The sequence below is a fragment of the Acinonyx jubatus genome, chromosome A2, assembly GCF_027475565.1.
Source record: "Acinonyx jubatus isolate Ajub_Pintada_27869175 chromosome A2, VMU_Ajub_asm_v1.0, whole genome shotgun sequence".
Classification (NCBI taxonomy): domain Eukaryota; kingdom Metazoa; phylum Chordata; class Mammalia; order Carnivora; family Felidae; genus Acinonyx; species Acinonyx jubatus.
In genome coordinates, this window is record NC_069383.1 from 156,928,141 (window position 1) to 156,954,040 (window position 25,900).

At 43.5% G+C, this 25,900-nt stretch overlaps 1 protein-coding gene across 8 annotated transcripts in view; it reads left to right on the forward strand.

The window, feature by feature from the left end:
* The window catches only part of LOC106983941 (zinc finger protein 709-like), a 33,553-nt gene continuing 7,653 nt past the window's right edge, over positions 1-25,900 (forward strand). Inside the window, exons 1-6 of one of the 8 annotated variants that reach the window (XM_053219858.1) lie at positions 1-722; positions 9,857-9,983; positions 10,174-10,246; positions 10,763-10,878; positions 16,574-16,715; positions 17,225-19,091. In XM_053219858.1, the coding sequence (XP_053075833.1) occupies positions 663-722; positions 9,857-9,983; positions 10,174-10,246; positions 10,763-10,878; positions 16,574-16,707 (510 nt within the window). In that variant the 5' untranslated portion in view covers positions 1-662 and the 3' untranslated portion in view covers positions 16,708-16,715; positions 17,225-19,091. Of the gene's footprint in view, positions 723-9,856; positions 9,984-10,173; positions 10,247-10,762; positions 13,289-16,573; positions 16,716-17,224; positions 19,092-25,900 lie in introns of those variants that run through there. The other 7 variants (XM_053219859.1, XM_053219862.1, XM_053219861.1 and 4 more) reach the window with 7 other exon arrangements.

Here is a 25,900-nt window from a genome sequence, read left to right on the forward strand (position 1 = left end):
AATAAATAAAATGTTTAAAAAAAAAAAAGTTTTAAACAGACCCGATACTTCATTTGTTGATCATTTTCCCGCTGTCAGTGGATGGCTCTTTTAAAAGGGTGTAGTTTTTTGTTCCTGGACATTTTACGGAATAGAAAAGTAGCGAATAACTGCCCGGTACAACATGGTATGAAATCCTTGTGCCTCTCCCCCCAGGATCTTTCCTGGGCACAGACATCCTATGGGAAGTCCTTTGGGTGGCGGTTCCTCTTTGAAACTTTACTGGGTGATGTGCCGACAGCACAGCCCCTCCCTCCCTTGGTTTGTCACATTTGAAACATTTCTTCAATTAATTTTAGTCTTGGGGCGCCTGGGGGGCTGAGTCGGTGAAACGTCCGACTTCAGCCAGGTCACGATCTCGCGGTCCGTGAGTTCGAGCCCCGCGTCGGGCTCTGGGCTGACAGCTCGGAGCCTGGAGCCTGCTTCGGATTCTGTGTCTCCCTCTCTCTCTGACCCTCCCCCGTTCATGCTCTGTCTCTCTCTCTCTCTCTGTCTCTCTCAAAAATAAATAAACATTTTTAAAAAATTAATTTTAGTCTCAAATTTTTCAGTGAATAAAAACGTATTTAATCCATACAACGCGAAAAGCAGTTGTGAAGTATTTCCAAAGAGTCAAGAAAGGAATGAATTTCAGAAAAAACAACAACAACAACAAAAAAAACATTTCTGGGATTACACCTCAGGTATTATTATTATTATTATTATTATTATTATTTTTTTTTTTTTACTTTTTCCGTCCCTTGAGTGTGCTACTAATATTCTGAGGTCTGTTCTTTGATTTGGACGAGTTGGGATGAATTTCCAAGGCTTAGACTTGCAGACCTGTGGTGTTCAACTATGATTCATAGCTTGTAAAACAGTTTGTTCTCATGGAAATAATTAACGTCTTATTATTTTTTTAGTTTTTGTGAATGCGGTTCATACTTGGGAGGTTTCTTGCTGAGCCAGTTTATTAAGGGCCTTACAGTTTTGTTTTTTTTTTTCCCTCTCCTTTCCACATAAACACTGGGTTTGAGTGATTTGCTGGATTGTTCCAACACTGGGTTGATGTCATTTAAAATATCTCTGGTGGTGCGAATAAATAAAAAATAAAATAAAATAATAAAATATCTCTGATCTCTGGTGGTGCAAAGCAATGCCAGTGGCAGGCAGAGGCTTCAGGATGGTCTGCCTAAGCGTTGGCCCCCCCTTGAGGCTGCAAAAGGAAGTTCATGGTGCCCAGTTTTTCCTCCTGGAGCAGTACCTCCCCTGCGGGTGTGTGGGGCTTCCGGAGTTCATTCCCGTGGCTGCTCAGGTGTCCTTTCCACAGACTGACCCACCTCAGGACTTCTGTCTCCACCAGGAGAGTCTAGAATGGAAACTTTTTTTTTTTTTTTTTTTTTTTTTTAAGTAAGTGGGGCTTGAACTCATGAGCCCAAGCTCAAGAGACACCTGCTGTACCCACTGAGCCAAACAGGGGCCCCTAGAATGTGAAACCTCCCGAATGTGGCTTTCCTTCTATCCTATGGGAAGCAGGCTGCTCATAAGAGCTGATTCTGATCTTTCTTTCCTTTGGGTTCCTTTGCTGCTTGAACAGTACAGCCCTTTGGCTCTGGTTTCCTTTGGCACTTGGGCTCAGAAACTCTTAAGTTGATTGAGAGGTAACATGTGAGGAAAGCAAGAAAATTGTGGAACTAAGTAGAATCTGCTCTGTTTAGGCAAGAGAACCTCAACATGTGAGAGGCATTCAGTTAAGTTTTCTTAAGGTCATTTAAACATTTTTTTAATGTTATTTTTGAGGGATAGAAAAAGCACGCACGGGAGGGGCAGAGGATCTGAAGCGGGCTCTGCACTGACAGCAAAGAGCCTGACGCGGGGCTGGAACTCACGAACCGTGAGATCATGACCTGAGCTAAGTTGGACACTTCACTGACTGAGCCACCCAGATGCTCCTGAAGGTCATCTTTCATTTTTGGATCAGTTAGTGAATTCACTTTTCCCGAAAGAACATTGACATTTAACAGGCTAAAGCAAATGAATTTCTATTTCAATTGATGTGAGGAAAACTACCCAAAGTTTATGTAAATATTTGAAAATCCAGTGCATTGAAGGAGCTAAGCTCAAATTGCTAAAATATTGTAATATGCTACTTACTCCTGGAAAATACCCGGAGTGTGATACAGGGGGGAAGGACAGACTGATACTCTGTGTCCTTCCAGTTAGGCATTTGAAAGTTTTCATTTTGTATGGTTTACACTTTTGTAAACTTTAGTGTTTAGTTATATTGTCAAATGGTTTCCTGTGTATAAAAGTTAAAATGAAATCAAGACTGTGAGTGTAATATACGTAAATTTCTCTATATTTTTTAAGTAAATTTGTAAGATAGGGAAGTGTGACTTAAGAAAATCACTGTGAACAAATCCTAGTTCCTTCCAACACTGTGAAGCCCAGCCACCCCCAAATACACAGTTTTAATCATTTCTTGAGCCTCGTGTTAGGGTTTCTTTATACTCAACAAGCAATTGCGAATGCATATTTTTCTTAACCAATGTTTGTCCTTGTAATGAGCAGTCAGACCTTGCATTTTTGGATATTTTAGTGCTGACAGCTTAAGCCTCTCCCTGCCCTCTCCACTCCCACCTCCCTTGCTCCTTGTGCTCCCCGCTGGATGAGCTGATGAGAAAGCCTGCGTGGTCTCTCCTCTAGAACAGGTAGGAGATTCCAACCAGAAAAGCCCCCGCCTGTGTGCAGAACTCTTGCCCCCGCCCGCTCCCCAACCCCAATGGACTCCTTACCCGGCCAGGCTCATTCTCCTGAATGGCTGTTCTCCTGAAGCCATTTCAGAGCTGCCTTAACAGGCAGCCTTGCCCTGAGACCTCTGTTATGTGAGTCCTAAGCCTTTTCCGACTGTCTGGGTGTCTGTGTACAGTGTTGTTGGGGCTGCATCGCCATTCGCCTCAATTTCTGAACCACTTCTCGGCAGGTACCATAACAGTTGGCACCGTGAGCAGCGTGTCCACATGTGACCACCATTCCATGGGTCTGTCTTCTCTTGCTGTAAGTTGCTCACCAGCTCTGCTCCCTGATGGTGGCATGTACTGCCGGGGGCTGGTGAGCTCGTGCTGTGACCTGTGCTGTCCTGTGCTGCGTCGGTGACCCAGCAAGCCTCAGTTCTAGACTGAGCCAACCAGAGTTGGCAGTTGTGAGAATTTCTAGGCTTTTGGGAGCAGGACTGTCGGATTGGGGCCCTCCTTAAAGTGGTCCTGGGTCAATGTCTTTGCTGGTTTCTCTCCCTGTGTTAGAGTGAAGCTGTGACAGAGGCTGGGTTGGCCCCTGTATACCCTGTGGAAAGAGGTAGCCTCATTCAGCGTTTACTCCTGGGAGAGCAGACATTTGGAAAGAGAAAGAAGAGAGGGTGAAAGGCAGCCAGTAAGTGGTGGGCTGAGTCCACACTCCGAATACCAGATGGTTGAATGGGACCTTTGAGTACCTCTGCTGCTCCTGCCCCTGCCTCTTCTGCAAGAAATATCCTGACTCTGCGGATTTGAGAGGACAGCATCCATGGCACCCTTTGACACAGCAATGGAATTGGTTCAAAGCTGACTTAAGCTCCTTGTCCTTAAACCCATGAAAGCAACCAGTTATCATGGGGAAGGCTCCTAACCCTGATGGCACTGATTTGAGACTCTCAGGAGGAAACCGTTTATAAACACCAGGGTAGAAAGGCACCCCCTCTGCCAAAGTATATCCAGGGACAAAGAAAACAAAAGAGGGATGCTCGAGGAAGGGACTAATAGATAAAGTACTGAAACAAAGGACCACAATTTGACTGAATTGGAAATCCAAAATGTACAAAAAGAATTTATACAACAGAATAGGTAAGAATTCACTGCTTGGCTTTTCAGCCTCTATAACATAAGTTCTGGATCAATTTTGCTATCTAATGTAATGCACTAACTCAAGAACCTTTAAGCAGTCAGTCCATACTAGGTCTCAAATTATAGCTATACCTGGGATCCCACTCCCATTTAAGCAGGGTACCCCTGATGGTCTCATGGCAGTCACTGAATAGGATATAGGGGAAAAACAGCACAGCTCTTTCTTCTTGACCGTCAGAACTGTGGTCTTGTCGAAATCCTCCATGGACATAGCCCTGGTTGTTCTAAAAGAACCCAGAGTGATCTAGGAAGCTCCGAACCAATGATTCATAAATTAAAATTAAATAAAGCCATTGGCACTTATAAATTATCTTGACAAAATGGGACCTCACGGACTGTGCCCTCTAAATTGAGTAGTTAATATGGCTCAACATAAATTGCTCAGGCCCTTGAAGGAATGAAACCACATATAAAACCTGTTTAGCGAGGGGCTGATTATTCCCAGTGCTTCTCCTTTGAACAGCTGAATTTGACCTATTCTTATCTGGAATGAATGAATGACACCTCACAGTGGATTACTGTAACCTCGTAAATGTGGTCACGCCCAACAGAGGTCTATATCCAGTCTCCAACTTTATGGAAATTACTGACTCAGCCAATCAACAACTGGGTAAACTTGCTGTCACAGATTTGGCTGGGTCTGTTCTGTTCAGTGTTTATCTCAAGAGCAGTTGCCTTCACTTTGAAGGGACGTAATATACCTTTACTGGGTTATCCTCATGGATCTTCAACAGCTTTGCCTTCCCACACAATTGTAGGCAAGATCTGAACTGCATCCTTGTTTCTACAAGAACACAGGTGTCACGTCATGTTAATGAACTCCTCCTCCTCCTCTGAGAACAGACTAGACAGACAAATATTGAGAAAAGGAGCTAGCAAACTTTGGATGGGACATTGTCATGCATAAAATGTGAGGCCTGGTCAACCATGTTATTGTACCGGAAATTATTTGATCATCTGACACCTGCTCCTTCTCTAACATCATGAGGAAATAGCTGTTCTCCCTAGCAATACCCCCAACCTCAACGATGTTCTTTTGTTGTTCCGGAAGTAACATATTCCTTGTTTACAAATTTTACTTGAACCCATTTACGCTGTTATTTACAAATGGGCACCTGTACCTCAAAAGGCTGGAGGTTTTCAAATTGCCATTGAACTGGCACTCCTGGTCGTGCCCACAGACACTTCTTCACTGTAGATGATTCATTGGCCTCCTCTCACACCTCCTGGAATTACCCATGATGGCCTTGGAAAAGGCCTGCTCTGTTACCAGCTTGAGACATTATGGGGCAAACCTTGGACCTATGAGATAGCCACCTGCGGGAGGGGGTGACCTATTCTCTGCTCCATCTCTTGCAAGATGTCTTAGTACTGAAATAAACCCCTCCCTTTCCCAGGCCCCTGACCTCCCCCAGATGCTCCATAGGAGTACCTGAGTGAAAAGCAATGGTAGTCCGTAGACTTTAGGTATGACATCACCACATTTGTACATGGTGGAGCATAGGCAGAATTGCTCCTTTTTTTTTTTTTAATTAATTAATTAATTAATTTAGAGAGAGAGTGAGAGTGAAAGAGAGAGAGAGAGAATCCTAAGTAGGCTCCGCACTGTCAGCACAGAGTCCAACACGGGGCTTGAACTCATGAACCGTGAGATCATGACCTGGGCTGAAGCTGGACACTCAACCAACTGAGCCACCCAGGCGCCCCAGAGTTGTTGCTTTTTATGTCTTAATTGGGATGTCTCACTAATAACTGGACCCAGTGGTCATTACTACTGACCACACATCCAGTAGTCATTTTAGCACCAGGCAACAAGACATTATCTTCATCTGTTGACTAGTCTTGAGTGATTCTCTGAGTTGCCCCTTTGAGGTGAAAAGATTCTAGGAATCTTATGCCTCCCCCATCCCCAGTGTAAATCAAAGTAACACTTGTCCCTACATATACTAAGGCCAGAATACAAGACCTTGCCAGGACACTTATCTAGGTCTGAGTCAAGATGTTACTGACAGTAACAAAGACAGACATTTCATTTCTCAAAGTATACTGTGCTGGGTGCTCTAACAAGGCATTGAGTGGAAGTGGTTTCTCCTCCCTTCCAAGTCTCGGTGCAGGCTTCATAGAGCACCGTAATGGCTTACTGAAATAAGTTGAAATTCATTCAATGAAAGATGGTCTATGCTTCTCATGGATCAGTTATCCGGTGTGAATATTAATGTGTCTGTCTTTTTCTTTTCCTAGTAGACTTTTTTAACTTTAAGAGAATTTTAACAGAAAATTTAATCAGAAAATACAGAGGCTTCCCACATAATCCCTCTGCCTTGACAAGGTTTTTCCTATATTTTATATTTTGTATTGTTGTAATACCCTTGTTCCATTTGTTGAACCAACTTTGATGCATGAAAGTCCTTATTTTACAATTAAGGTTGATGCTGTGTCATATAGTCTCAGGTCTTTAGCTAATGTGAAATGATGTGTCTCCATCATTTCTGTATCATATAGAATACTTTCACTCTTCTGAAAATCTCCTATTCCCTACCTCATCATTCCTCCCTCCCTCCCACCCCATATCCTGGTAACCAGAGATCTTTTAATGACTTTTAATTTTCTCTTTTCTGAAATGTGATTCCCTTGGAATCATTCAGTGTGTAACCTTGTCATATGGTTTTCCTGCACTTAGAAATATGACTTAAGGGGCGTCTGGGTGGCTCAGTCGGTTAAGCGTCCAGCTTCAGCCCAGGTCATGATCTCACAGTTCGTGGGTTTGAGCCTCACGTCGGGCTCTGTGCTAACAGAACAGAGCCTGGAGCCTGCTTCAGAGTCTGTGTCTCCCTCTCTGCCCCTCCCCTGCTCACGCTCTGTCTCTGTCTCTGTCTCTCTCTCAAAACTGAATAAACTTAAAAAAAAAAAGAAATATGATTTAAAATTTTCCTCATGTCTTTTGGCTTGATGAGCTCATTTCTTTCATCACTGAAGAAGATTTCATCCTGTGGATGCACCAGTGATATTTTCTATCAGTTCGCCTATTGAAATTATCTTGGTTGCATGTAAGTCATGACAAGTATGCATAAAGCTCCTATAAACATTTACATGTAGGGTTTTTATGAACCTAAGTTTTCAGCTCCTTTATGTATATTTGAAATGTATAATTGCTACATAGTCTGGTAAATGTGGCCTTAGGGTTAAGAAATTGCCTTTCTTCCAAAGTAGGTATATCATTTTCTGTTTCCACCAGCAATGAATGAGGTCACCTGTTGCTTTCCATTTTTCCAATTGTTTGGTGTTCTAGGTGTTTTTTTTTTTTTTAATGTTTATTTATTTTTGAGACAGAGAGAGACAGAGCATGAATGGGGGAGGGTCAGAGAGAGAGGGAGACAGAATCCAAAACAGGCTCCAGGCTCCGAGCTGTCAGCACAGAGCCCGACGCGGGGTTCGAACTCACGGAACGTGAGATCATGACCTGAGCCGAAGTTGGATGCTCAACCAACTGAGCCACCCAGGCGCCCCAGTTCTAAGTGTTTTTAATGTTAGTGTTTGATGCCAGTCCCTTATCAGATAAGTGACTTCCAAAGATTTTCTGCCAGATTATTGCTTGTGTTTTCATTCTGTTAACTTGTTTCACTAAGTAGCTTTTCATTGTAATGAAGTCCAAGGTATTTTCTTCTTTCTTAAATCTTGCTTTTTTTTCTTTTTTAAATAATCTCTACACCCAACATGAGGCTCAAACTCACTACCCTGAGATCAAGAGTTGCATACTCCACTGACTAAGCCAGCCAGGTGCCCCTGCTCTTGTTTTCTTAAAAATTAATCACCAAATACTACATCACCAGGATTTTCTATCTTAATCTTTTAGGAGTGTTAAAATTCTACAATATACCCTAAAATCTGTGATCAAATTTGAGTTAATTTTTGTGAAAGGTGTACAGTTTGTAGATTTGTTTTTTTGTATGCACATGTCCAGTTTTTTTTGACATTATTTGTTGAAAAGACTGTTTCCCATGGAGTTAACTTTGGTTCTTTGTCAAAGATGTGTTCATTGTATTTGTGTAGATCTACAGAAAAGCAGTTGCCTTTTCTATACTAACTTTTTATCTTTTAGTTTTTCTCTTCTCAGTTCATGGGGTTTTCTTTGTTATTTGGAATTTTTTGACATTTTCTCAATTGACAATCTTGTCATATGACACAAAGACAGTTTTATTTCTTGCTTCTCCAAATGTATGCGTATTATTTTTTGTTATTTACCTTTTATTCCCCTTGTCTGAATGCATTAGCTAAGAATTCCAGTACAAGATTGTCTAAGTGTAGTGAGAGAGGACATTCTTGCCTTTGTTCTGAGGTTACCGGAAAGCATGTAGTTCTTTTAAGGTGGTACACTTATATATATATATTTTTAATTTTTTTTTTAATGTTTATTTATTTTTGAGACAGAGACAGAGCATGAATGGGGGAGGGTCAGAGAGAGAGGGAGACACAGAATCCGAAACAGGCTCCAGGCTCTGAGCTGTCAGCACAGAGCCCGATGCGGGGCTCGAACTCACAGACTGCGAGATCATGACCTGAGCCAAAGTCGGACGCTCAACCGACTGAGCCACCCAGGCGCCCTGGTGGTACACTTATATTAAACAAGATCCCAGTTAATGTAGAGGCACATGGGGTCAGTGGGGAAACATTCTCTTACCTCAGGGATTTGCTCTCAGTCTTTCAGTGAGCCTTTGTCCCTGGGCTTGACTTACTGTGATACAATGAGAAAGATGTGTGGTAAGTGTCCTCGGTTCCTAGCAAAATCTCTTGAAGCCCTTGAGATTACTTGAGTGTTAATGGTGAAAGAATGTGTGTGTTTTTACATTTTTTTCTAATGTTTATTTTTGAGAGAGAGATAGACAGTGTGTGAGCCACGAAGGGGCACAGAGAGAGAGGGAAACACAGAATCCAACTCAGGCTCCAGGCTCTGAGCTGTCAGCACAGAGCCCGACGCAGGGCTCGAACCCACAAACTGTGAGGTCATGACCTGAGCCGAAGTCTGGCGCTCAACTGACTGAGCCACCCAGGCGCCCCAGAATGTGTTTTGTTTAGTGAGGTTTTATGGTGGGGTTTTGGACACCTGAAATAGCCAACTTTGATTAAAACTTTAGAAAGTTGGGCTGCGGGTCCCAGCTTCTGGGTATAAGATAGGGGCTAGAGGCTGAGTTAATTACCAGTGTCCAGTGATTTAATAAATTGAATCCATGTAATGAAACCTCCATCAAAATTCTTAAAGACAGGATTCTGACGGTTTCTGTGTTGGTGAATCAATCCAGGTGCTGGAAGGTTGGCATGTCCATAGTGGGGGTGGGTGCTTTGGATGCCCCACCCCCCATCTCCATTCCCCTTACCATTGCCTTAACTTGTCCTATGTATTGCACCTTTTGCCTGTTCCTTATTTGTATGATTTATAGTAAACTGGTAATGGTAAATAAAGCATTTTGCTAAGCTCCTCAAAATCATTTCAGTAAATTACCAAACAGGGCAGAGTGTGGAGGGAATCTGTGAATTTGTAGTTTCCTGTAGAAATAGTAAACTGGGCTCCCCATTTATAGCTTGTATCTCAAATAGGGACAGTGTGTGGGACTGCTTTTTAAACTATGAGTCTGACTTAAACTCTGGGTAGTTTGTGTTAGAATTGGACACCTTTTTAGTGACATAGAATTGGAGAAGTGGCTTTGGAACAGGTACCACATATTTGGTATCAGGAGTGAGAGAACCCTATCATCTGTCCCACCTTTGGAGCAGAAAGGAAAGAAATACCTTTGTCCCCCCCGGTCACTTAGGCTCTGGGAGTCATATGGAACTTCTTATAAATTGAGTATAGGTCTTCAGGGGTCTGTCTCATCCATCCTATGTACATATATGGGATTATTTAGGACTCGGTGGCCTTTGAGGATGTGACTGTGAAGTTCACCATGGAGGAGTGGGCCCTCCTGGATCCATCCCAGAAGAAACTCTACAGAGATGTGATGCAGGAAACCTTCAGGAACCTGGCCTCAATAGGTAGGGACGACGACATTTCTTGCTTACTAAGTCAATTAGAGATCCAGTGTAACTTGCTCCTCAGTGCTATTTTAAGGGAAAAAATGGAAAGGGAATGTTTTGTTAATAAACCTGCCATGATCATAACTTATCATGGACCTAGAATCTAGCAATTCTATAAATTTTTATAATTTATAATGCTTTTTCCTAGTATGTATTTCAGAAGAAAAATGGGAAGTCTATGACAGCGAAGATCAGGATGAGAATCATGGGACACATCTAATGTGAGTAGCATTCACGTGGGAAAACAAGAGAATCTAGAGATGTGATGAAATTTTATTTTTAAGTTTTATTTATTTACATGATCGCTACACCCAGTGTGGGGCTCGAACTCGTGACCCCAAGATCAGGAGTCAGATGCTCTACCAACTAAGCCAGCCAGGTGCCCCCGTAAAATTTTAAAACCAAACAAATAAATTAGCCTGGATTTATTTAAATCCATTGATCCATAGGCTATTTTCATCAGTAGTTTTTTCCCACATGTGGCCGAGATGTACAGGTTTCGAAAGATGGTACGCCTGGAAACAGCGTATAGAAATACCATTTATGAGTATTACTGTTTTGATAACAGCTAAGGTGGAGCCCTGTTGCAGAGCTTTTGGTACGTTCGCTTTCAAACAATCAAAATCTGCAGAAAACCTACAGTTTCCTTGATGGTAACAAGTCACTGTCATAGTTATTAATAAATATAAGCTCATTAATAACCAAGCTATTAGTAATATGCTTCTCATTTTTTACAGCAGTCAAATGGTAGGAAGACTCTGTAAATGTAAAGAATGTAGCCAGTATGAAGGAATCTTCGGCCAGATTCCAAATCAGAATCCGAAGAAGAGAACTCCTACTGGAATAAAACTAGGTAAGTGGCCTTTGTGCGGACAGGTGTTCATGCATCATTCATCTTTGAACAAGCACCTGAGATCTCACGCTGGACACAAACTATGTGAGTATCAAGAAGGTGAAGAGAAGCCTTATAAATGCAAGCGTTGTGGGAAATCCTTCAAGCATCGCCAATCCATTCGAATGCACGAAAGGTCGCACGCTGGACAGAGACCCTATGAATGCAAGCACTGTGGGAAAGCTTTCATTTGTCGCAATTACTTTCAAATTCATCAAAGGGCACACAGTGGGGAAAAGCCCTACAAATGTACAGAATGCGGTAAAACCTTTAGTTATTCAAGTAACTTACGTAAACACGAAAGGACTCATATCGGAGAGAAATCTAGTGAATGTAAGCAATGTGGTAAAGCTTTCAGTTGTGTCAGGTCCTTTCGAATACACGAAAGGATACACAGTGCAAAAAAGCCCAAGGAATGTACAAAATGTGGTAAAACCTTCAGTTACTCAAGTAATTTACATAAGCATGAGAGAAGTCATAATGGGGAGAAACTCTATGAACGTAAAGAAGGTGGGAGAGCCTTGCATTCTGTCACCAAATTTCGAAGACCCGTGATCAAGCACAATGGAGATGGGCTTTATAAATGTAAGGAGTGTGGGAAAGCCTTCAGGTGTCCCAAAAACTGTCGTAGTCATGAAATGACACACAGTGGAGTAAAGCCGTATGAATGTAAGGAATGTGGTAAAGCTTTCAGCTCTCCCAGGTCCCTTGGAAAACACAGAAGAATTCATACTGCCACGAAGCCTCACGAATGTAAGGAATGTGGTAAGGCTTTTCGTTATCCCAGTTCCCTTCGAAATCATGAAAGAACTCATACGGGGGAGAAACCTTATAAGTGTAAGGAATGTGGGAAAGCTTTTAGTTGTCCCAATTATTTTCGAATTCATGAAAGAACTCACACTGGAGTAAAACCATATGAATGTAAGCAGTGTGGAAGAGCTTTCAGTTGTCCCCAGTCCTTTCGGATACACGAAAAGACGCATAGCGCAGAAAAGCCCTATGAATGTGCAGAATGTGGTAAAGTCTTCAGGTACTCCAGTAACTTACGCAAACATGAGAGATCTCATACTGATGATAAACGCTACGAATGTAAACTATGTGGTAAGGCCTTCAGCAGTCACTATTATGTTCAAAAACATGAAAGAACTCACACTGGAGAAAAGCCCTATGAATGTAAGGAATGTGGGAAAGGCTTCATTTTTCGCTCAGGTGTTCGATCGCACATGGTAATCCACACTGGAGATGGGCCTTATAAATGTAAGAAATGTAAAAAAGCATTTATTTCTCCCAGTTCGTTACGAACACATGAAAGAACTCACACTGGAGAGAAACCTTATCAATGTAAAACTTGTAGTAAAACCTTCAGTCTTACAAATTCCTTACGAAATCATGAAAGAACTCATACATGAGAGAAATGTATGTGGTAAAACTTTTTCCTATTTTCCTATGAACATAAGGAATGTGAGAAAGCAAAAGATTTGTTGCATAATCTCTCATGGACACATAAGAATGCACACTGGAGAGGAATTGTAGAAATGTACAGAACGCAAGAAAGCCTTCAGTTGTCCTGTTTCCTTCAGAATTTACCAAAAGTCACAGTGGAGAGAATTCTATTGGTAATAAACAACGTGGGAAACCTTCACTTGCCCGCCATCACTAAACATCTCATTCCCCAGATTCATCCTGTATAACTAAAAAATAAAAACTTTGTAATTTTTGCAGATATTTTCAAGGTGGTATGAAAGTTATATGGGAAAAAAATCATACTCAAGTGATATGGGTAAGCTCTTTGAACCTTCATGTATAATACTTCTGAAAATTCACAACATGAAAGAAATGTTATAATCGTTATACTGTATGGTCTTTATCAAGGATTCATTCTCTTGAGAGAGAGCATGCGCCCATGTGGTGGGGGAGGGGCAGAGGGAGAGGGAGAGAGAATTTTAAGGAGGCTACATGCCCAGCGTGGATGGATGTGGGGGTCGATCTCACAACCATGAGGTCATGACCTGAGTCAAAATCAAGTTGGATGCTTGACTAACTCAGGCGCCCAAAGGATTCATTTGTAAAGTGATTCTCTGCACTGTGGATTTCTACTTACCTTTGAAAGCAGATATTGAAGTGAGATAATTAAGTAGGTACTCTTTAAGCAAGAGTTCCTAAGTTTAGTAAGTAATTTTTTTCCCGAGTAATATTATTGTGTTCTTATTTTGAAGTCTGTTGGATCCATGGGTTATTGAAGTGTATTTCTAATATGCAAGTAGGTTTAATTTTTATATGATTTTTAAGTTCTGTAAGGAGAGGAACATTGAAAAATAACACTTTCTTCCTTTTCCCTAGAGTCCTCCTGTGGGGCATGTACTCAATATGCTTTAGCATATTATAGAAATAATTTTCTATATTCTACATTTCTTTATTAACACAGAGTTCCCCTTTCATTGACCTAAAGAGCTTCTTTCTGTTTTCCTTACCAACTTTCCTTTCCTTTCCTTTCCTTACCAACTTACCATATAGTTGTCAATATGCAAAGTTCATCATACAGTCTCGTGAATTTGTCATTGCTTGTGGCTGGGATTTGGAGTATAGAGTTACATTAAGAATAAAGGTCTGTGTGAGGTAGAACAATAATAAATCTAGAGTTGGAGATGACCCCTCCTTGATGCTGTTAATGTCAAAGTCAGTAATGTGAAGTATGTTTTCCAGTATCTGTTGCATTTATGTATCCGTGTTAGAATTCACTAAAGCCTAACCTACATGAAGCTTGGAACACAGAAGTGAAATAGGGTTAGGCACGTTTTTCAGCCACCTGTATAGATGCAGGTAGAAGCATAGGACTTCATGGACACCTGCTTCCAGCCTGTTTTCCTCATTCTTTTTTTTTTTCCCCTGAGAATCAAGAATAATCTCAAAACCACCACCAAGTGCTTGACTTCCATTTGATCCCAGCAGTAGGCTTCTACAGTTGTGTCCAAAGTTCTACATCAGAGACCCGGCAGGGGTTAAAATTTCCAGCAAGCTCTCAGGTATCCACAAATTTAGGCTGCTGTGGTTGAGAATGTTCTCTGAAGTGCCACCCCCTTCTTTCCTACATTTTACTCATATAAGGTCTAATGTGTATAGTAAACACCCTTTTCTGTTAATACCACGGTTGACTGTGTGTGTGTGTTTCCCCTGTGACAGCTGTAGTGGGCCAGTCCGGCAAAACTACATGGCCTTGTGCAGTGACTGCTGAGGGCCAGTCCTTCCGTGTGAGAATCAGCACCTTCCTCCTATCAGGCAGATTCTTTCTGGGTGTTTCACGTAATTCATAGTGGAGCATAATCCCTCGATATATTGTTAGTCATCTTGGTATGTGATTGAAAATGTGTGCATTTCTTTGATGAATTCATTTATAGTTTTTTCTTAGAAATACTTGGTTAATTTTCACAGGCACTTGTATGCTAATATGTGGTATGATGCTGAGAGGATATATTGAAATGTCTTATTGTTTATTTAAAGAAACTTTGTTTTTAATTTATTTTGAGAGAGAAACAGAGCATGAGTGGGGGAGGGGCAGAGAGAGAGGGAGACACCGAATCTGAAACAGGCCTCAGGCTCTCGGCTCTCAGCACAGAGCCCCACGCGGGCTCAACCCACGAACCACGAGATCGTGACCTGAGCCGAAGTCAGACGCTTAACTGAGCCACCCAGGCTCAGTTAATTTTCTTCACTTAATCGTTATATATTATAAGTCAATATTATTGAGGCGCCTGGGTGGCTCAGTCGGTTAGGTGTCCAACTACGGCCCAGGTCATGATCTCACAGTTCATGAGCTCGAGCCCGGCGTCGGGCTCTGTGCTGACAGCTCAGAGCCTGGAGCCTGCTTCGGATTCTGTGTCTCCCTCTCTCTCTGCCCCTCCCCTGCTCATGCTCGCACTCTGTCTCTGTCAAAAATAAATTAAAAAAAAAAATTTTTTTTAAGTCAGTATTATTGTGTGCATATAAATTTGAGTATTTTTTTCCTTAGGAAAATATTTAAAAATTCTTTTATACTTAGAATTTTTGTGATAAAACTAGTTTTTCATTTGTTCATAAAACCTCAAACTTACGTCGTTTTCAGTTGCATTTTGCCCAAGACCACTAGTATCGCATCTATAGTCAAAGACAAGAGTATGTGAAATCTAGAAATAAGTATGACCATAAGCCATAAATAACCGTGCTGTGTAACAACAGTATCAGCACACTTGATTAAAAGGAATTCTCATTGGAATTTGACTTGTGGTAGATTATTTGATTGCTGTTTAAGAAAGGAAGACGTTTTTCTGTATTGGGGCTTTGAGAGAATGAACTTAATTCAATCATAAATAATCACAGTAATTCTTACATAGAAGGCAGAAAGAATGGCTTGATGGTAAACCTAATTTGTAAGAAGCAGAAATCATATTAGTGAATAGAAGGTCATTTTGGTTATTTCTTTGGGATCTGTTCTCTATTGTCATGTTAGGGATTTGGTTATAGAATACTTTTGTTTTATCTTGATGGAAAATGGTTACAAGGTATCTGTGTCTGATGATGGACATATGAGATACTTTTCAACGGTCTAGGCCTTGCATGGAGTACTAGGCCAGCTCTCAGTCATCTGGAACACCTTACCTTTCTTGTTATTTAAATACTGAAATACTCCCTACAGTGTATTGGACACTTCTGTAAACTACCTCACTTAAAGTATATATATTTCAAATCACATACTCTTTAGCAAAATATGTAAGACTATTATTTCTTTTAGGAGCAATGCTTACAAATTTAGGGAAATTGTCGAAGAACACAAACTCCAAAAGTGACAGTCAAGATCCCTCTTCCAGTGAAGCCCTTCTTTTTTTTTTCTAATGTTTATTCATTTTTGAGAGACAGGGCGTGAGCCGGGGAGGTGCAGAGAGAGAGAGGGAGATACAGAATCCGAAGCAGGCTCCAGGCGCTGAGCTGTCAGCACAGAGCCCGACGTGGGGCTCGAACCCACGAACCGTAAGATCATGACCTGAGCCGAAGTCAGATGCCTAACCGAGCCACCCAGGCGCCCCTCAGTGAAGCCCTTCTTGCTCAGAGACAATGCTCTTGATGTTCATTTTTCAACACTATGTCAGGAAGTGTAGGCTGACAATACAATTTAGCACAAATATTTAAGCCACTCTGGGCCATAGGTAACGTAGGCATGAAAGAAACAAGTTCCTATGTTCTTGGTGCTTATGTTTTTGTGAGACAAGAAGATGGTTAGCTGAGAAAGCTTTGGTTTTTAATTAGAAAATAAATGTTCTGAAGGAAAAGAAATGAAGGCCCGTGACAAGAAGGTAGGGAGTGGGTTGTAGGTCTTCTCTATGGAGGGTAGGGGCCACAATGAGTGAGAATGTGATCGTTTTACCACCATCTAACACATCCTAAATATGGAGCAGCTGCTGGTGTGTGGGTGGAAGTAATGGCCAATAACACCAGAAGTCCCGCACTCCTGGGATGAAGGGCAGGGATTCCCCACACAGGAAAGATCTAGACCAGTTTCATCTTTGTTTTGGCCCTGGTTATGAGTTGTAGGGCATGTGCTGTTTAATTATGAGCACACTCATGGGTGTTGGGACGTGAGGCTGACCATTATGTTTATGTTTATTTACGTTTCTATTTGACTCAGATGAAAGGAATTGGAACTCCCTTAATGATTTGGCACGTATTTTCTGGCTGATCAGGCTGCGTGGCACACTTTGCCCCACGCCGCGTTCCGGTCTGGGGAGGTTCTGTCATCTGCGGACCTATAGCCCATCATGAGTTTTCCTGTGAGTGATAAGGGAACTGCATCATTTCATTGTTTTGTGTTCAGTTTTTATTTATTCTTTTAACATTTATTCATTTTGGAGAGACAGAGATCGAGCGTGAATAAGGGGGGGGGGGGGGGAGAGACAGAGAGAGACAGAGGGACACACAGAATCCGAAGCAGGCTCCAGGCTCTGAGCGGTCCGCCCAGAGCCCGACGTGGGGCTGGAACCCACAAACTGCGAGATCGTGACCTGAGCTGAGGTCGGACGCTTAACCCACTGAACCCTCTAGGCGCCCCTCGTTGTTCAGGTTTACTTGAAGTGATCTCTACACCCAACATGGGGCTCAAACTCACAACCCTGAGATCAAGAGTCGCTTGTTCTTCTGACTCGGCCACCCAAGTGCCTGGAGCTGTATCATTTTAAGTAGCATCCCAAGGTAGTGGCAAAGGAGGTATATTTGACCTCCTCAAAGTGGGGATTTTCTGTGCCTTTTTATAAAGATAGTATCTTGATGGCTTTTGTTTAAGGGTGTACAAGGCCACTTTCGTTATTGTCACGGATCACTTCTGTCTGTTTACACTTCCAGGAGTATCATGGAAGACCAGGTAAAAAGCGTCAGCTTTTCTTTCATAAAACAGCTAAGGAAATCCGTATCTGCTCTCTTTTTTCTTCGGTGGCAATTTGTTTTCTTAGTATTGTAGAGATGATGTAATTTTATTAGTAGTCCTACCTCATTTGATCTCTGACCTCATTATTCCTTCCATCACACAAGCAGGGGATCTTACTCCAATTCACATAGCTCATAATAGTGGAATCTCTCCGTTTTGAAGGCATACTACGTGCCCTGGGCAGTGTCAGAAGCTTTAAACTCGAGAGAGCACGGCAAAGTTTATACGATTGTGCACTTTTACAAATGTGCCCTCCGGGTCCTTTCAACAGGACTCATCAGGCAACATGGCATTCCACATGTTCCAGAAAAAGCAAAAGCGTGGGAACCTAAAACAGATCGGTGGGTAAGGGGTCAGTCCAAACAGGCACCGCAGATTGTTCTTTGGGGATGATGGAGTATTCTCCATCTTGTGAGTGTCACAACTATACATTTATGAAAATACACAACTGCTCAAATTGTATGTGTATATACTAAAAGTAATTCATAGAAAACAGTACAAATGTTTTCACGTGCTAGGAAGATGTTAAAACCCTAAGTTTCATTTCTGTGCCCGATACTTCCTCCACCTTGGGGTCCTTCCTAGGAAGAATTCTGAGAAGTGAGGAGGGAGGACCTAAGCCACCATAGACTTGGAACCCGGTCTGAAGTTAGACAACACCTTCAGGGCTTCACTTACCCTCCTGTCATTTGCATAAAAAATGATAGGGTTCCTGGTGCCACTTTTAACAGCAGGAATTTCAGGTCCTACCCTGGAAATGCTGTCACCCGCAACAAAGATGCCTCTAACAGATCCTGGTGGGAACTGTCTGCGTTTATCCTAATCGAATGCTTGATTATCAGCATCATGTCTTCTGAGAGCAGGTCTTGAGGCCATTTTCAGATGTGAGGTTTCCCATCTCTCTTTTTTTTTTTTTTTTTTTTTTTTAACGTTTATTTATTTTTGAGACAGAGAGAGACAGAGCATGAACGGGGGAGGGGCAGAGAGAGGGAGACACAGAATCGGAAACAGGCTCCAGGCTCTGAGCCGTCAGCCCAGAGCCCGACGCGGGGCTCGAACCCACGGACCGCGAGATCGTGACCTGAGTTGAAGTCAGACGCTTAACCGACTGCGCCACCCAGGCGCCCCAAGTTTCCCATCTCTTGCCTACACTGTTCCTGCCTGCTGAGGAACTTTTATTTTATTTTATTTTAATTATTTTATATTTTATTTTATTTATTATTTTTATATTTTATTTTATGTATCTTATTTTATTTTATATCACTTCTTTAAAAAGTTTATTTCGAGATAGAGCGCCAGTGGGGGAGGCGCAGAGAGCGAGAGGGAGAAGGGGAATCCCAAACAGGCTCCACAGTCTCTGCCCCAAGCCCTACCCAGCTGGATCCCGTAAACCATGAGATCATGACGCGAGTGGAAGGCAAGAGTTGGATGTTTAACCGATGGAGCCACCCAGGCGCCCTACCAAGGTTAAATGCAATAGCTACGCGGGGCACCTGGGTGGCTCAGTCGGTTGGGCGTCCGACCTCGGCTCAGGCCATGATCTCACGGTCCGTGAGTTGGAGCCCCGCGTCGGGCTCTGTGCTGACAGCACAATTTCACAAATCTCAAAACCCCCCAGTGATCTCAAAAAAGCCTGGGGTCGGCCGGGTCGTTCGGTCAGTTAAGCTTCCAACTTCCCCTGGGGTCATGAGCTCCCGATTGGTGAGTTCGAGCACTGCATGGGGCTCTGTGCTGACAGCTCGGAGCCTGGAGCCTGCTCCGGATTCTGTCTCCCTCTCCCTCTGCCCGTCCCCAACTCATGCTCTCGCTCTCTCTCTCTCTCTCTCTCTCTCTCAAAATATAAATAAACATTACAAAGAAAAAAAAAAGCCTGCCTCGTTCTAGCCTAGGCCCAGGAGAATCTCAGGCGCCGGGCTGTTCCCCGAGACGTTCTCCCTCCTGGGGTTCTGTGGCACAGTCCGCCCTGAGGCGTCCGCTGCCCACGCGCTAACTCTGCTCCGTTCCCTCACCTCGGCGAATTTGGAGCCTATCCCGCAAGGCCACAGCCAACCCTTTTCTGGACCTGGACTCCCCCTACAGAGTTCCAGTCCTGAGGCCTTTGGGAAACGGAGGTCTCCAGCGGAAACCGCCGACCCCCACAGGCCCGGGACGCCCTCTTCAAAGATGGCCGCCAGACTGCCGCGCGGGCCCCACCCCCCAGAGGGCGGCGGGAACGGCGGGGAGTCCGTCCTTGCCAGAGTGCGCAGGCGTGGGAGGCGATGCCCCCCCTTTGCCAGAGGCCACGCCGCCTGATTCTTGAAGGGAAGAGGCAGAGATGGGCCGTGGCACACATCTCGACGCGCTCTTTCAACAGCTTCCAGTGCTTTCCTGAGTCCACAAAGTGATCTCTCTGCGGCCGGGAGGCCTGGGGACTGAGGTCCCCGGGCTGCCATACTCCACCCCCCCTACCTCACCCCCCCACCAGCAGACGTTTTCCGGGGGGGGGGGGGGGGAGGGCAGCCATCAAGGCCTCTATGAGGACGGGACTAGGTGGCCGACCAGCCTGACGTCTGTGCAGGGGTGAGACCTCGGGGACCTGGATACCAGACCCAGGAGAACTCAGCAAAGGACGTGGCTGCTGATGGAGGACATGCCACCCCGTGCGCCCCTCGGTGAATCCAGGATAGAAGAGCAAAACGAGCGCGGTGTCACGTTGTGAAGCGTAGAAAGGGAGGCCGTTATAGCTGTACGAGGGGCTGGCACACGACAGCTCCAGCTGCCATGGGCCCCGACTCCCCTCTCGAGGTTCCCGAGTTGTGTTTTTTGTTTTGTTTTTTTTAAGAGATGGCCTTATCGTATGGTTCCTGCTCACGGAGTGTGAAGTCACGTGGCCATCGGGAGGGGCACGTGGATCCTCCCTTGGGGATTGGCTTGGGATTGTCACGTGGGAAGGGGGTGAGAGCAATTCACTCTTTTAAAACCAAGCCAAGCAGACACGGTTCCTGGGGGGAGGTCGGTGTGTGTCTGCGAAGCCCGTTAGTCAATGCTTCTCGACCTCCTCCTGCATAACAGGCTCTCTAGCAGGTGCTGCAGTGACTGACAAGGATCAAATATCCTTGTCCCCTTGACGTTGACATTCTAGGAGACCAGAAACAAGACAGAAGTAAGAGCTGCAATTGATCAGGTGGTTCTTAGAGCTAAGGAGGGAGAGAAAACTACAGGGGAGTGTGGGGGCGGGGGGGCGGGGCAATGGGCAGGGCTTCCCTGGGCCATTATCTCTGAGGGTTTGTGAACTTGAGTGTCTGCGTGTCCATAAAGATGTGCCACAACAGGGGCGCCTGGGTGGCTCCGGCCGTTGAGCGTCTGACTTCGGCTCAGGTCATGATCTCACGGTCGGTGGGTTCCAGCCCCAAGTCGGGCTGTGTGCTGACAGCTCAGAGCCTGGAGCCCGTTTCAGATTCTGTGTCTCCCTCTCTCTCTGCCCCTCCCCTGTTGATGCTCTGTCTCTCTCTGTCTCAAAAATAAATAAACGTTAAAAAAATTTAAAAAAAATGTGCCACAACAAAGTCTGTGATTTCATATGTCTGCCTGGGAAAGTATGCATCAATGGACTCTGAAACTTGGAATGCTTTTATTTTTGATTCTTGCCTAATGGCCCTTGTGACACCTCAGTTACCACATTGAAAGAACTGGTGAGAGCATACTTTGTTGGTGGTGGTGGTGGTTTTTTGTTTTGTTTTCCTTTGTTTTTATTTTTGTTTTTTTCTGGATCTTAGAAAGCCTTTATTCTTTCACCATCAAGAATTTGTTAGCTCTGGGTTTTTCAATGGTTACCTATTTTACACTTAGGTAGTTTATTGAGGTAGTTTATCATAGTTTATTGAATGTTGTTCTTACTCAGGTGTGTTTGAACTTTGTCAAATGCTTGTCTGTGTTTATTGAGATGCTTCTGTAGTTGGGGGCATGTATTCTGTTAGTGGTTTGTTACATTAATTCATTTTCAGATGCAAAACCAGTATTGCTTCCATGGTTTGAATCCCAAGTGGTCATCAGGCTTAGGTCATTTTATATATTGCTGGATTCAGTTCACTAAAATTTTGTTGTGGCTTTTTTTTCCATGTATATTAATAGAAAGTATTTCCGGGGCGCCTGGGTGACCCAGTTCGTTGAGCGACCGACTTTGGCTCACGTCATGATCTCGCAGTTTGTGAGTTCGAGCCCTGCGTCGGGCTCTGTGCTGACAGCTCAGAGCCTGGAGCCTGCTTCGGATTCTGTGTCTCTCTCTCTGCCCCTCCCTTGCTCAAGCTGTCTCTCTCTGTCTCAAAAATAAATATAAACATTAAAAAAAAAAGTATTGTTTACATCTGATGTATGATGTTGTATATGATGTAAAATTATCCAATGTGGTATGGTGTATACTTTCACAGACTAGTATTTCAGTCTTAGTCCCATAGTGGGTATCATCACCATGTCTGTCCATAGAATTATTCAAATAAGCCATTCCCATACTCCCTTGGGAACGTAAGGAGCACCTCACTAATTTGATATTGCAAAGGCTACTTCCCAAAGCCCCTGTTTGTTTTCTTTGCTCCAGAGCGGAACTAAAGTTTCAGTATGTGTTTCCAAAAATTGAAGTAACAAATTAGCCTGAGGATTGAAACGAGTCTGTCCAGTTTGATTTTTATTATGTGCAGAGACATATGTGGTCCTCTTTTGTATCTGAGTCTTTATGAGGCAAGGGATGACCTCAGCTAAGGCATTTTTCTTGGTGCCAGGCAGCTGGATCATCGGCAATAAATGGCCTCAAGGTCTGTAAAAATGTGAAGATAAGGCGGACTCTTGGCCAGGACCTCCTCTAGCATGATTTTCTGGTGTATGATTAATCCTGCTGCCCACTGGACCCTGTCTTTGGTCAAGGCTGACCTGATTAAGGACAGAGACCAGCAGCGTTTCCATGTTCTCCATCACAAGTGCTGGTGGAATGCCACCATGGATATTAAAATAGGTGCAAATTTTGTTCTTTTTTTTTTAATAGTTTATTTGAGAGAACATGCAAGCGGGGGAGGGGAGGGGCAGAGAGGAGAGAGGGAGAGAGAGAGAGAGGGAGGGAGGGAATCCTAAGCAGGCTCCACACTATGCAGAGCTGGACACAGGGCTCAGTCTCACGAATCATAAGGTCACAACTTGAGGCAGTCGACTGAGCCACCCAGGTGCCCCTTTTTGACTGTTTTTTGTTTTGTTTTGTTTCTATACTGTTTATTTCTGCTCTAATCTTTATTGTGTCCCCTTTTTTGCTGGCTTTAGGCTTTATTGGCTGTTCTTTTTCTAGCTTTTTAAGATGTATTTGAGACTTTTCTCGCTTCTTGAAGGAGGCCTTTATTGCAATATACTTCCCTCTTATGACTGTCTTTGTTGCATCCCAAAGGTTTTGGACTGTTGTGTTTTCATTTTTGTTTGCTTCCATGTATTTTTAAAATTTCTTCTTTAAGGGATGCCTGGGTGGCTCAGTCAGTTAAGTGTCTGACTTTGGCTCAGGTCATGATCTCACGGTTCGTGAGTTTGAGCCCCACATCGGGCTCTGTGCTGACAGCTCAGAGCCTGGAGCCTGCTTTAGATTCTGTGTCTCCCTCTCTCTCTACCCCTCCCCCACTCACTCTCTGTCTCTCTCAAAAATAAATAAACGTTAAAAAAATGACTCATATAAAAAAAGAAAAAATAATAAATTTCTTCTTTAATTTCCTTGTTAACCCATTCATTCTTTAGTATGATGTTCTTTAATCTCCATGTATTTGTGGTCTTTCCAAATTATTTCTTGTGGTTGATTTCAAGTTTCATCACGTTGTGGTCTGAAAATATACATGGTATGATCTCACTCTTTTTGTACTGGTTGAGGGCTGATTTGTGACCCAGTATATGATCTATTCTGGGGAATGTTCCATGTGCACTTGAAAAGAATGTGTATTCTGCTGTTTTAGGATGAAATGTTCTGAATATATCTGTTAACTCAATCTGGTCCAGTGACATTCAAAGGCATTGTTTCCTTATTGAAATTCTGCTTAGATGATCTGTCCATTGCTGTAAGTGGGGTGTTAAAAATCCCCTATTATTATTATATTATTATCAATGAATTTATGTTTGTTATTAATTGATTTATATACTTGGCTGCTTTCAAGTTAGGGGCATTAATATTTACAATTGTTAGTTCTTGGTGAATAGAGCCCTTTTATGATGATATAGTGCCCTTCCTCACCTCTTGCTATAGTCTTCAGTGTAAAATCTAGTTTGTCTGATACAAGTATGGCTATTCCAGTTTTATTTTGATGTCCATTAGCATGATAGATGGTTCTCCACCCCCTCACTTTCAGTCTGTGTCTAAAATGAGTCTCTTGTAAGCAGCATATCAAGAGGTCTTGTTTTTGTTTTTGTTTTTGATCTATTCTGATACCCTATGTCTTTTTACTGAGCATTTAGTCCATTCGCATTCAGAGTAATTACTGATCGATATGAATTTAGTGCCATTGTATTACCTGTTAAGTTGCTGATAGTCTTTGTTCCTCTCTAGTCTTTGTTGCTTTTGGTCTCTCTTTCCTGCTCAAAAGGGTCCCCTTTAATATTTTTTGCAGAGTGGGTTTAGTGTGCATGAATTTCCTTCGTTTTTCCTTGACTTGGAAACTCTTTATCTCTCCTTCTAATTTTTTTTTAATGTTTATTTATTTATTTTGAGAGAGAGAGAGAGCACATAAGCAGGGAAGGAGGGGAGAGAGGAGGAGAGAGAGAATCCTGAGCAGGCTCCATGCTGTCAGCACAGAGCCTCACACGGGACTCAATCCCACAAACCGTGAGATCTTGATCTGAGCTGAAATCAAGAGTCAGACGCTTCACGGACTGAGCCACCCAAGCGTTCCTCTCCTTCTATTCTGAATGACGGCCTTGCTGGATAATGTGTTCTTGGCTGCATATTTTTCCCATTCAGCACGTTGAATGTATCATTCCACTCCCTTCTGGCCTACCAAGTTTCTGTGGGCAGGTATGTTGCTAACCCTACGTGTCTACCCTTGTAGCGGATCTTTTGTCCCTAGCTACTTTGAGAATTCTCTCTTTGTGTTTGTATGTTGCAAGTTGCACTATGAGATGTCTTGGTGTTGATCTGTTTTTGTTGATTTTGAGGGGAGTTTTCTGTGCCTCTTGGCCTTGAATGCCTGTTTCCTTCTCCAGATTAGGGACGTTCTAAGCTATAATTTGTTCAAAAAAACCTTCTGCCCCCTTTTCCCGCTCTTCTTTTTCTGGGATGCCTATGATATGGGTATTCTTGCACCTTATGGGGTAGCTACTTCCCTAGGTCCAGATTCATGATCTAATAGTTTTCTTTCCTTTTTCTTTGCAGCTTCATTATTTTCCATATTTTATCTTCTATATCACTATTGCTCCTTTGCTTCCATCCTCGTGATTACATCCACTTGGTTTTGCATCTCAGTTATAGCATTTTTTATTCCGGACTGACTAGAGTTTAGGTCTTTTATCCCTGCGGCAAGGGGTTCTCCTGTGTCTTCTGTGTGTGTGTGTGTGTGTGTGTGTGTGTGTGTGTGTGTTTAAAGCCCAGGTAGTATTCTTAAGACTTTTGTTCTAAATTCTTGTTCAGCTAAATCACTTATGTTTTGAGTAAATTCCTGGCTGTGATTTCTCCTCGATCCTTCTTTGGGGAGAATTCCTCCACCTTGTCATTTTGTCTGGGTTTCTATCTTTTGTGTGCTATGAGCCCTTGTTATGTTTCCTGCTCCTGAGAGTAATGCTATATTAAGAAGGGGTCAGGGGCACCTGGGTGGCTCAGTCGGTTAAGCGTCCGACTTCAGCTCAGGTCACGATCTCGTGGTCCCTGAGTTCGAGCCCCGCGTCGGGCTCTGGGCTGATGGCTCAGAGCCTGGAGCTTGTTTCAGATTCTGTGTCTCCCTCTCTCGCTGCCCCTCCCCCGCTCGCGTGCCTCAAAAATAAATAAACATTAAAAAAAATGCTTTTTTAAACAGGCAAAACTATAAGCCCGATTCCAAAGAAGAAGAAAGGAAGAAAAAAAAAAGGCCTGAGCCAAAAAACGAGAAAAGGAAAGGAAAAAACAAACAAACAAAAAACATGGGGCGTGGTGGGGGGGGCCCTGTGTCTGTCCTCTTCTGGAGAGGCCCCGCTGTGCTGGGTCGCAGTGACACCTGCCTTTGCAAAGATAAAGCAGCAGGGCCCAGGCAGGGGTTGGTGTAAGTAGCTCCAGCCGCCACTGGGGGCGCTGTGTTACTCACTGAGGTCCCACCGTGCTGCTGGGCTGGGGGGAGATGGCGCCACGGGCTCTCTCCTCCCCTGGAGAGGGGAGCTTGCCCCCTATGCTGTTCAGGAAGCCCTCCCGGAAAAAGAACAGTCTCCCGTCTTGTGTCCCAAGCTTCCACAGGTCCCTGTCCTCCGCTGTTGAATGGCCACTCAGTGGTGCCCGCTGGGTCTTTTGTCCTCGGAGAGGCAACATACCCTCTTCCGCATGCACTCCAGGAAGGGGAACATTCTCTCCCAGGGCGCCCC